Here is a 12,867-nt window from a genome sequence, read left to right on the forward strand (position 1 = left end):
GATTCCCCATTTGAGTTCCACCAGACTAGGCAGATTAAAGATACCACAACATGGGGTGTTACATGGAAAGCTAGTCGACTCACTTTTAATACAGTTATGGAAACTAGCAGGTTATTTGAAGACCATAGCTTTAATAAAACACACATAGTATATTTTATAATAAATAGTTATATCTTAAATACCTTAAGCTTATAATCAGCCTTCTCTTTAAATATCTATTTATAGTACTTTTCTCAATTACATCTTATTAAATTAAATAAAAACAATAGCAAGTAAGTTTCTAGTTAGCCTTCAAATTAAGTGAATGCAGTCTTATTATTCTTTTTAGGTTCCCTATCAAGTGTCACCATTAAAGAGAAAACAATATGCAAAATAAAAAGGTACTTTGCAGATTCATTCTATTGTCCAGGGAACTATTTTATTTTCTGGAAAAGTGAAATGTCATATTTAAAATAAAATTACCTTATACCACTGTAATTTAGGTAACTCATTATTTTCGTCTTTAAAAAACTCCATATAAGGGCACACAAGTCCTCCATCTCCTGCAACGGGTAGTCTCTGCTTAAATATGGCTTCTGCATTATAACACAAGTTAGGCTCATTCTCCACAAATTTTGCAGTTATTTTAATTCTGAGGCAGTAAGATGAATTTCTAAAATAAAATAAAATAGGTAAGTGAAGCATTATTAAAAGTATTTCTGTCCTTAACAACTGCAGGAAACTAGAACACGTTTGTAACATACTAATTCCTCTCTCACCTTACCACACAGTAGTAATGTCCTGAATCTTCTACCTTAGCAGGAACAAACCAAAGTTTCTTTTTGTGCTGATGAATCCTGGAGGCTTGTTCTGTAGATATAGGTGTCTTGCTGTCATTTTTATACCATGTTATAGTGCCTTTGTATTCATTTGGGTTAAGAGGACAGGGACGAACATCAATTTCATTTGCAGATGACACTAAAATTATTTTTTCTTCACGTTCATTGCATTTATCTTTAAAAGGAAGAAGGGGGGAAGCAATTTATATAAAAAACCTGCCAGTGTCTCTTGATTTAATATCTACGAAGAAATACATCGATTATTAAACATATCAATTCACATTACATATAAAAGCTTCACAGCCTTGTGATAAGGGCATTATCCTGGGAGTCTGAGAAGCATATTCAAGTCCAGCTGTGTCACTTACTGCCTGTGTGCTGTGCCTTTGGCAAGTTATTTAACCTCCTTCACCCACTTTTCACTCATCTAAAAAGTGGAGATAATGTAGGAGAGTCATGCCTTTCAGCACAAGATGGAGTAACAGAAACTGGATTTACCTTCTCACATGAACCACTAAAAAATGGACAAAATATATGAAACAACGGTATTCAAGACATTGAACATCAGAAAACAAAGGACAGAGATCCCAGAAAGATGGGGAAGAAAGGAGGTGAGCTCTACTGTTGTCCAAAATTACAGCCAGGCCATGACATTGCCGAGAAGAAACACAGGCAAAGCCCAGTGAGTTGAAGAGATGGAGCTGAGAACCTGGGTAGAAAAGTTTGCAGGGCAGAGTCCCCAAGTACCTAGAGCTGCATGATGACAGGGAGAAAGAGTCTCATGATAACTGAGAGTCTCCCCCAAGTTTTCAGCTGAGTATCTATCAGTCAGCGTAAGCATATAAGAAAATTACCCAAGGCCAGAGGGAGTATTGTCAAAAGAACTGGAGGGAGTAACACGCGGAGCACAGCCAATGCTGGAGACAGTGGCTGTTCCCAACAGCCGGAGTGGAAAGCCTCACGAATGACAAGGCATCAGGCGCAGTGCCCAGAAGGCTTCTGACTCAGGCATTAGGGACAATTAGGCCTAGAATAAACTTTTTCCTGATCCTAATAAAGCTTAAAAGCAAGACCCGAAAGGATTAAACCATTTCCAAGTAACAATCATGTGGCAGAACAAAGCTCAAGAACATTTTGGGTAATATGAAACTATCCAGCACCCAACATGGTAAAATCCACAATGTCTAACATTCAAAAAAATCATTAGGCATGCAAAGAAGCCGTAACATACAACCAATGATAAGGAGGAAAAAAATCGATCAGTCAAAACTGACCCAGAAATGACACAGACAATAGGCTTAATAAATTTAAAAATTAAAAGTTTATTACTATTGTATTCCATTTAATTCAAGATGCTACAGGAAAGATCAAACATGATTAGTGAAGACATGAAAGAGATTTTTAAAAACTTTTAGAGATGAAAACAATAATGTTGAGTTACAAAAAAACAATGGATGGGATTAAAGGCAGATTTGACATTGCAGGGAAAAAAAAGATGAGTGAACTTGAAGACACAGCATTAGAAATTATCCAAAGTTAAGCACAGAGAAGAAAATAACAGAATAAAATGGGCAGGGAATTATTTTACTTAGGACAACTTCAATACATGTAATATGAATTGCCGAAGAAGAAAAATGTGGAAAACAGAAAACATATTTGAAGTTTTCCGAGATGTGACAAAACTGATGTATACATAGGTTCCCAAATCACAATGAACCCAAGCAAAAGAAACATAAAGCAAACTACAAACATATAATAATCAAATTGTTTAAAACCAGTGACAAAGATAAAATCTTTTATGTAGCCAGGGAGAAATGACACAATTATTGCAGAGGACAAAGACAAAAAATGATGTAGCCTTCTTTCCAAAAACAATACAAGCCAGAAGAGAGTAAAACAATATTGTTAAAGTGCTGAAAGAAAAAGTCTACCTAGAATTCCATATCCAGTGAAAATATATTTAAAATTTAGGAAAAAATATTGACTTTTTCAGATTTGCCAAAGCTGTAAAATGTCATCACCAGTAGGCCTGCATTACAAGAAATATGTAAGTCCTTCAAAAAAGACAATATTCTAAGATGAAAATGAATCTACACAAAAGAATGAATAGCAACAAAAATGGGTAATTATAAGACCATCTTCCTTATTATTTAAATCTCTTTAAAGAAAACTGAGTGTTTAAATAAAAAATAACAAAATGCTATAAAGTTTATAACAAATAAAGAAGTAACACGTATGGAAAGAATAGGGCAAAGTTCAAGAAAGGAGAAATGGGAATATACTGTCTTAACTTTGTATACTATATGTGAAACTGTATAGTGTCACTTGAAGGCAGACAGAGATAACTTAGATATGGCTATTTAAGCCCCAGAGCAGTCATTAAAAAACACATACACAACAAACAGTTATGACTAAAAAGCCAAAAAGCGAAATAAAATGAATCCTAAAAATGCCAATTAATCTAAAAGGCAGCAAAAAGAGAGACAAAAATAACAGAATTGATGGGACTAATAGAAAAACAAATAGCAAGATCCCAGAACTAAGCCCTAATATATGAATAATCACACTAAAATTTCAAATAGTCTAAACACTCTCATTGAAAGGCAGAAATGATCAGATGGGCTAAAGAAAGGCCCAACTATGTGGTGCCTAACATAAACACATACACCTACATACACAGATTTTATAAATAAAGGTAAAAATGGATTAAAAAGAAAAGAAAAATATTTGCCATGCTAACACTCATGAAAAGAAAGTTTGATTAATTAGCTAGGGTTAACCATTTCACAATTGTATACATATACCAAAACATCACATTGTACATTGTAAATATATACAATTTTGTCAACTATACCTTAATAAAAATTAAAGCTTGAGTGACTATTATTATCAAAGTAGATTTTACAGTAAAAAAATTACAAGCAAAAAAGGGGCATTTCATAAAAATAAAGAAGTCAGCCGGGCGTGGTGGCTTACGCCTGTAATCCCAGCACTTTGGGAGGCTGAAGCAGGTGAATCATCTGAGGTCAGGAGTTTGAGATCAGCCTGGCCAATATGGTGAAACTCTGTCTCTACTAAAATACAAAAAAATTAGCCAGGTGTGGTGGTGGGCACCTGTAATCCTAGCTGCTTGGGAGGCTGAGGCACAAGAATCACTTGAACCCAGGAGGTAGAGGTTGCTGTGAGCTGAGATCGTGCCACTGCACTCCAGCCTGGGCGACACAGTGAGACTTTGTCTCAAAAATGAATAACTAAATAAATAAATTTTAAAAAAGTAAAGAAGTCATTAATCAACAGGAACACAATAATACCAAATGTTTAGGTAGCTGCTAACAGTGCTTCAAAATACATGAAGCCAAAACTGATAGAACTGCAAGAACTACAGAAACTAGTTCTGCAAGAAACTAGAGAAACCCCACTCACAAGGACTGATAGAACAAGCAGTAAAATTAAACAGACAATGAGTAACAACATAGAAGATTTGAACAACACTATCAACCAATTTGACATAATTGATATTTGCAGAAAATTCCAATCAACAACAGTAGAACATTACACTCTTTTATAAGTGCACACATAAAACTGAGCAAATTTTCCATATTCTTCCCCATAACCCAAGACTCAGTAAATTTAAAAGGATTCAAATTAAACAAAACTTATTCTCTGGTGACAGTGGAATTAGATTAGAAATCAATAACAGAAAGATATCTAAAGAATCCCCATACTCATGAGTCAAAGAAATCAAAAAGAATATAAAGTATTTTATCTGAATGATAAGGAAAACATAACATATCAAAACTTGTGGCATTCAATGAAAGCAGTACTTAGAGGGAAATTGCTAGCATTAAATCCTATATGTTTTTTAAAAATCTCAAATTGATGACTTGAGCTTCTACCTTAAGAAACTAGAAAAACAACAAAGTAATTCCAAAGTAAGCAGCAAGCAGAGATTTTACACCTGGGTCTTCATTTATGGAGCTGACTGAGTGACAAAACAGAGACTAATGCCATTGAAAGATTTGTATTACTTAGTGGTTTGGACAGAAGGGGTATGCCATACCACGCAAAACCACAGAGAGAATCACCAGATTGGGTTAGGAGGCAGAAGCAGAAACAAAAAGAAAGCCTAGGCCAGAGTCTTTACTGGGGTTCCCATAGGAAAGGCAAGGCAAGACAGCATAAACAGCTTCAGATTGGGCCGTTTGAACCATTTTTGCAGGCTTTGGGCATAGAGGCTGTCCCTAGTTCTCTGGTACCTGGCTCTGTGTTGATTGAGGCTGGGGTAATATTGGTTTGGGTGTGTGAGAGTTGGATAAGGAGGCGAGTGGGATACAGTCTTGGGTCAGGCAGTCTCACATGAAGGGCAAGCTGTGAGCTATCCACAACACAACTAGGAACTGCTTAGCCCTTGGTGGGGCAGTCTCTCCCTAGATATGAAACACCTTCCAGAATGTCAAAATATGGTAAGACACAGAAAATAAAAAAGATAATTAATATAGCAGAAGAAGTAAGAAGAAAATAGTAATATAGATCAGAGAGGAAATCAATGAAATAGAAAACAGAAGAACAATGAAGAAAAATCAAAGATACCAAAAGCCAGTTCTTTCATAAAAACAATACAATTGATAAATCTTTAGTTAGACTAATCAGGAAAAAAAAGAGATGACATCTCTTTTTTAAATAATTTGTAAAGGGTCATGAGGGAATATTATAAACAATGTTATGCCAATAAATGTAATAACATAAATGAAATGAGCAAATTGTCCAGACTACTAAAGCTCCCTCGAGAAGAAGTACATAGCCTGAATTGCCCTATATCTATTAAAACTATCTTCTATTCAAAGAAATTGAATTTGCAGGATTTCCAATATAGGGGGGCGGGGGGCAGTCTCATAAATCATTCCTCCAAAAAAGCAACAAAAAGACTGGCAAAAAATTTCAAAAATCAAAGGCTTGCAATAACCAGAAGAGCATTTATTAGAAAATAAGGAAACAAACAGAAACACGCCAAATCACAGATCAGCAAGGTTTGTAGCTTTATAACTTAAATGACTCCCATCCTACTCTTCCCAGCTCTACAACAGCCATGAATAGCAGGAGCTTTGCAGACACAAAGGCTTTGAAAACCAGCAGGCTTGCAAGAACAGAGAGGGTTTGGAGCACCTCAAAAAGTCCCATTTCCAGAGCATTGCCACTCTTTGACTTGACCAGTAGGTCCTCAAAGTCACATTCATAGGGTGGCGTTGTTATTGACCTCACCAAGAGCTCCACAGAAAAAGCACTAGCCCCAAGGTGTTTGCTGGAAAAACTCAGTGTTAATTGCTTTTTACAACTACCAAAAGCTGCAATACCAGAGCCATAACCTCCAGAGGGCCTTGAAAAGCTCTGACACATTCCTGGGGAACCTAGAAGGGTGCCCATGTATGCAGGGCTGTGTGCATGCCCAGGAAATTGCATAGAAGGCACCAGACTCTCATTTCTGGATGACTCTGAGGTCATACACAAGCAGGAAGTGAAGGCTAAGGCAGAGTTGTAAACAGCCTTAATGTTGAAGGCATGCTCCAACACACATGGAGCCCCTCAGCAAAGGGGAGAAAACTTACTGGACCAAGGAATTTAAGTCAATCTCTGGCTCAGTCCTTAAAGTTCTTACCTTTCCTAACTACACTCCATGATCCCATTCAGTCTCATGGTTCTCATACCAGCCGCTTGCTGAGGTCTCCAATTTTATATATTCAACCCAGACCTTTCCCTCAGGCTGTAGACTGCCTAGTCAAAGCCACCATTTAAACATCTAACGGACAGCTAAACTTAACACATCCAGTCTGAAAACCTGATCTTCCCTATCCCATCAATGGCAATTTCACCTTGTGTTTGCTAAGGCCAAAATTTCCTAAGATAATTCTTGATTCTTCTGTTTCCCTCACACCTCACATATGACCCAACTCCAAATCCCTCTTGGTTCTGTTTCCAAAATATTTCAAAATTTGTCTGCTTCACACTTCTCCTTGCTATCCTTTGACAAGCCATCAACATTTCTTGCCTAGATAAAGCCATCATCATGGCTTCCCTCTTAACTGGCTTCTCTGTTTCTCTCTTTGGCTCCCTCGGTTCTATTCTCAAAACAGGAATCAAAACATAAGTCAGATCACCTCTCTGGTTTTGAACAAAGAACCTGCAGTTTTCCCATCTCAGCCAGACTACAAGCCAAGACCCTAAGAAAGGGTGCAACATTCTATATAATCAACCCTCTGCCATCTTGCCATTACCCAGATAGCCTGGCCCCTTATGACTTCCCTCATCTCTCACTATGCTCCAGCCTCGCTGATATTTTTATTCTGAAAGCACGCCAAATACTCTTGGCCTCTGGGCCTTTGCACATGCTGCCTGGAATATTTCCACACCCCAATCTGATATCCAAATAGCTCTCTTTTCCCCTTCCTTAAGGTCAACTCAAAAGTCAACTTCTCAGGGAGGTTTTTTCCGGCCACATTCAAAAAATTAACCTTCTGCCCACTCTAATGACAAAACCTTATACTCCTTTTTCCTGCTTTTTTCCTCCCTATACTTGCCATCATATGACACAATATATATCTACTTATCTGTTATCTGTCTCTTCTACAAGAATATAAACCCTATGCAGGCAGGTATTTCTGTCTGCACTATTCCCTGCTGTATCCCCAGTAGCTAGCACCTGGCACACAGAGAACAGATTAGAGAAAATGAAGAAATGGAAAGAAGAAGAAAAAGAACTGTATCTTGATGACTTCCAGCTGTGGGTTCATAAAGACTATACATAATATCTCCTCCAAATGAAAGTCAGAATTTCCTGTATCACACTTTCAACCAGTAGTCAAGTAGAAAGAGGCCTGGACCTAGATGGGAGACCTAGATTTTAGCTTTTGTTCCAAAACTAGCCACATGACCTTGGGCTCTTAACCTCACTGGGCCTCAGTTTCCCACTCTCTATGTGAGAGAATGAGAGGAAGATGCTGAACGGAACTTCCAGCGATACAGGTCTATGACCAGGAGGCTCTGTGCCCAGGGATTCAACAGAAATGAGTATGAGAAATGACTGTTAGGGAAGGCACTTCATGTATTCTAAATAACAGATTTTCTTAGCAGACAAGAACACAAAGAAATACTTAACTTACCAGCCTCCAGAAAAGAAATCAGTAGAGCAATGAAACAAGTAAGTCGGAGTAACACTTTCATATTCTCCTGGAGAAATGGAGGAATGGAAGAAAGACAAAAGCAAAAATGTTACTTTTCCAGCAAATCTCTAAAACTAAATATACCGACACCATCCCTGTCCCCACCCTCAGCGCCAAGACAAACTGATGAATTGGTTTTTCTACATCATGAATGTTATCATGTTTGACTTTTGGTTAAAAAATGGGATGGGGAACGAAAAGGGATAAAGAGTTTTCACAAAATTGAGAACAAACTCAACAACTTAAGATTTTGAACATTTCTACCTTCTGTCCCATTATACATTTCCAGTCTTACATCCCATTTAAATTTCCCCAAATCTAGTTTACATCCAAAGTCAGCTATGCACTCGCCCCTAAACCAGTTCGCCTCCGTTTGTGTGAGGATTTGTTCCCCACTTATGTCCCCTGCCGTCAGGACCCATTTGCAAAAATCAACCCACACTTTTGGCCAGTTCAGAGGTCATGCCTTCATTTTATATTGCAAGATACTGAATTGCTTGTACAATAGGATATAGCTACATAGAAATTCACCCAAAAAACCTAAAAGAAATGATAACAACAATTAAAATTGGGTTGGGTGGGTTTCCCCTTGTCGGGGCTTTCTATACTTTCTAAAATATCTACAATGAACTTTGTATGAAAAAAAGAGGAAAGGACAAAAGAGAAAAAAACTCTTATCCCCTCTGCTCAACCTTAGGAGCAATGTCTAGAGTAGACCATGTAATTCTGTGCTTTGAAAACATCTGCCTCTTAATTTTTACGGGAGATTAAATTTGCCTATATTCTTATCTGTAGCTATAAGTAAGTAAATAAATATGAAAACACAAAATATTTTAACACAACACTCATTCAGATTCTAATGACATGCAGTCATTTAAATATTAGCTGGAAAATGTCCTATTTAAGAAGATGTATTGTGGCCGGGCGTGGTGGCTAAGCTCTGTAATCCCAGTACTTTGGGAGCCCAAGGCAGGCAGATCACTTGAGGCCAGGACTTCAAGACAAGCCTGGCCAACATGGTGAAACTCCATCTCTACCAAAAGTACAAAAATTAGCTCGGTGTGGTGGTGCATGCCTGTAATTCCAGCCACTTGGGAGGCTGAGGTAGGAGAATTGCTTGAACCCAGGAGGCGGGGGTTGCAGTGAGCCAAGATCATGCCACTGCACTCCAGCCTGGGTGCCAGAGCGAAACTCCATCTCAAAAAAAAAAAGAAGGTGTATAGGTATTTTTTTAAGTTACAACATGCTTTTTAAAACAAATACAGGGGAAAAAAAAAAAAAAAAGATTATCTAACCATGCGAGATATACCCATTCATATTCTCTTCACTTTACCCTCAGTATCAGGATGATGATCCCTAAGCCTGGTTCAAGCCTTGAAACCTACCTCAGAGCAGCAAAACTGCATTCCTTCAATATCTTTTAACTCTGACCCTTTATTTACATTGCTGGTTTCCCAAAATAGTCTAGAATACGAGTATTATTACCATATTTACCTTTAAACTATTTTCGGATGACTAAATAAGATAGAAGCCTTTGAAGCCCTGCAGCCTGGTCTATGAGCTCTTTCTGTGACTGCATGAAGTGTGTTTTAAGTCTTTATGATAGAGAGGAAGGAAAGAAGGGTTAAAATGTTTCCCAATCACCAGTTCCAGGCCAACCAGCTATTTGCATTGGTTTATCAACAACAAAATAAGGGCATTGCAAAATCAGCTGAACACTGCCAGCTGTCGGTTCATTTAGTTACAAGATCTGGTTTGTCTGATCATTAGGCAAGGGAGAAGAAAAAGAAGGCGTGTGACTGAACTTTATGGAGTGTATCATGAGATAATAATTCCAAATTAATTGTGGACAATGTTTAATCACAGGTCCGAGGTGGGTGACCTGTACCACAAGGCAGGGTGATATTGGACGCGACTCTCCCTGGGCCCCAGTGTGCTCATTTGCACAAGGGGTAATGAACCAGCTGAAGTTGGACCTCATCCTCCTCTAATAGATGATAAAAGGACAAAGGGCCATGACCCCTGGGTCCAAGTTTACTTCTGCCCCAGAGCTGCTCTGGGAAACAGTCAGGGGGGGTGGGAATGGCCCTGTCCTCTCAGGAGCAGGCTTGTGGGATCCATGTTGATCCCCAGGACCTTGGGGCAAGGAGTCAGCACTGAGCTTGGGAATGGGCGTTAAGGGTCACATGACCAAAGGGAATGAGGACATCAGAAGGGAAGGAGATGAGGGTTGTACCTAGATTAACCCACACACTCCCAACAAAAATCAACGCAAACCCCATTATGCCCCTGAATAACAGAAATTCCAAGGCAGGGCCAGGCTGACTGGCCTCCATAGTGCTCACAGATGAATGGCCATACAAGTCAGAAGTCCCTCAACATAGATGGCACATTGAGTAAAAGCTCAGCCTCCATGCCCCAGTTCCCCCTTTTGACAAGCAATGCAGTGACAGCATGTCACTGATGGCGCTATGTGGGTGAAATCAATGGCCACGTGCAAAGAGCTTAGAACAGTGCCTGGCAAATGGTCACTCCCAAATCTTAGCTATTGGAAATCGGCCCATGCTCTGATGACAAATAACAGTTTTGATAGAACGTTTTCAGTTAACCATTCATGTCTTTATTCACTTACTGCTGCATTCAACAATCATACATCAAATATCTATTTGGCTCTGGGAACAAAAATAGGAACAAGAGTCCCACGGCCTGGCTCCAGGAGCTCAGCAGTCACAGGAAATATGGACACAGAGTTAGACAGTGATGTGGGGGTGTCTACCAGAAAAGCCATGCCCAGGGCAGAAGGGGAGACAGAGGCTAAGTCAGCCTGGAGGAGGCAGAGGGGAGAGTCCAACAACATCATGTTCTGGAGCATAAACCAGAGGTGGGTTCTGAGGGGGAGGCTGAGAAGCCCCAGGTTCCCACAACATGCGGAGGTTTGATGAGGAACTGGGACTGTCATTTGCAGGTGGCAGAGAAGCGTGTACAGGTTTTAAGCCATGGGCCAATGTATGTTAGATCTCCATTTTTTGCAGACATTTTGGCACCTGTGTGGAGACAGGGGAGCCAGGGAGAGCAGGCCACCACAGAGGTTCATGGGAGACAGGATGAGGGCTGGGCCAGCTGCAGTGACAGACAGGCAGGCGGGGGCATATTTGAGAACGCCTGGGGCCAAAGGGGAGAATCAGGGATGGACCGGGCCAGACTCACTGAGGTCGGGGCAGGGAGGGCAAGGGCCAGGTTGGGGGGCAGGTTTAGGTACCCACAGATGGCTCAGAAAAGATGCTCAGAGGGTGTCACCCACAGCATCATAGACCCAGGTCTCCTGGGATGAGGTGAGCAGTACTGACTCAAGCAGAAAGCAAGAATTTGAACATGCAGTGACAGTGGAGTGAAAATGGACAGCAAGGCCTGGAAGGGGCTGAAATTGGGAGAGCTTGGACACGGCACTGGAACCCACCATTTTACTGTAGCACAGCCAAGGTGACCTGGGAAAGCGGACAGGCATTGACTCTTACTGGGGCTGAAGCCTCTTTCCAAAATTTAATAAAACCATCAAGCTGCCCCAAAGAGTAATGTGTCAACAGAAATAAAATATTTTTGCATACAATGGGAGATAGTCCAGGGCCCCTGGATCTGAGCGTGGAGGAGTTCAGCTCTTTGTGAGAAAACGCCGTCCGTGGGACCCTGGGGTGACACAGCCCTGTTACCTTGGAGAAGGCCTTGTCTTTTACCAAGGGGTCCAGCTTCTCAGGAGGGAGTCACCATCTTCAGAGGGTGCGTCTACCTGGGGAAGGAAAAACACATGAGTGAAGTGTGAATGAAGAGGTCCAAAGGCACCAATTGCTGTGAGGATCTCAAGAGGTGTGTATTAGTCCGTTTTCACACTGCTATAAAGAAGCCTGAGACTGGGTAATTTATAAAGGAAAGAGGATTTAATTGACTCACAGTTCCACATGGCTGGGGAAGCCTCAGGAAACTTACAATCATGGTGGAAGTGGAAGCAGGCACATCTTACATGGCAGCAGGAGAGAGAGCAACGGGGGAAATGCCATACACTTTAAAACCATCAGATCTCATGAGAATTCACTCACTATCATGAGAACAGCATAGGGGAAACAGCCCCCATGATCTAATCACCTCCCACCAGGTCCCTCCTGGACACGTGGGGATTATAATTTGAGATGAGATCTGGGTGGAGATACAGAGCTAAACCATATCAAGGTGTCAGAAAGGTCATGACATTTAAATGATCATGAAATGATCATGAAAATGAGTCCAATGTTTAACAAGTGTATGTTCCATAATCCTTGGGGACAAGATACTTTCAGGAAATCAAATCACAGGGAGAAAAGAATACCAAGAGCTTGACAACCACAAGCTATTTTGATTAAACACAGGGAAGAAAGCAGTGCAGAGCAGACCGTCCCGACTCCCACACCCATGAGGAGGCCCATCCTACACATCTTGCACGTCTGTCATAAGAGCTCAATAAATACTTGTAGAAGAAAGGAAGGAGGGAGAGAGGGAAGGAGGGAAGGAATCCACCTACCTACCTACCCACCCACCATTTTTGCATGAGACACACGGGGATGAAAACCCAGCCTAGAATCAAAGAAGAGAAAGGATGGAATAAGGGTACTGGATGTGGGTCAGAGAATAGGATTGCAAGGGGAACCGTCACTGGGGTCTGGAGATGGCCAGAATCATATAAGAGAGGGTAGAATCCTACATAAGGAGTTAGATAAAGAGTTCACACCCAGATGGTTGTCGAAAGAGTTGAGGGGTGGGGATGACCCCAAGGAGAGGGAACTACAGGAATAGGACTACAGACTAAG

General features: G+C 40.4%; 1 protein-coding gene across 9 annotated transcripts in view; it reads right to left on the reverse strand.

The window, feature by feature from the left end:
* Positions 1 to 12,867, reverse strand: part of IL1R1 (interleukin 1 receptor type 1) — a 133,677-nt gene that overhangs the window by 14,184 nt on the left and 106,626 nt on the right. For all 9 annotated transcript variants that reach the window (XM_031655419.1, XM_031655420.1, XM_009184837.4 and 6 more), the window contains 4 exons: positions 11,740 to 11,816; positions 7,973 to 8,039; positions 759 to 993; positions 463 to 652 (listed from right to left, as the gene is read on the reverse strand). In XM_031655419.1, the coding sequence (XP_031511279.1) occupies positions 463 to 652; positions 759 to 993; positions 7,973 to 8,033 (486 nt within the window). In that variant the 5' untranslated portion in view covers positions 8,034 to 8,039; positions 11,740 to 11,816. The remainder of the gene's footprint in view (positions 1 to 462; positions 653 to 758; positions 994 to 7,972; positions 8,040 to 11,739; positions 11,817 to 12,867) is intronic.

Source organism: Papio anubis, chromosome 14, assembly GCF_008728515.1.
Source record: "Papio anubis isolate 15944 chromosome 14, Panubis1.0, whole genome shotgun sequence".
Taxonomy (NCBI): Eukaryota; Metazoa; Chordata; class Mammalia; order Primates; family Cercopithecidae; genus Papio; species Papio anubis.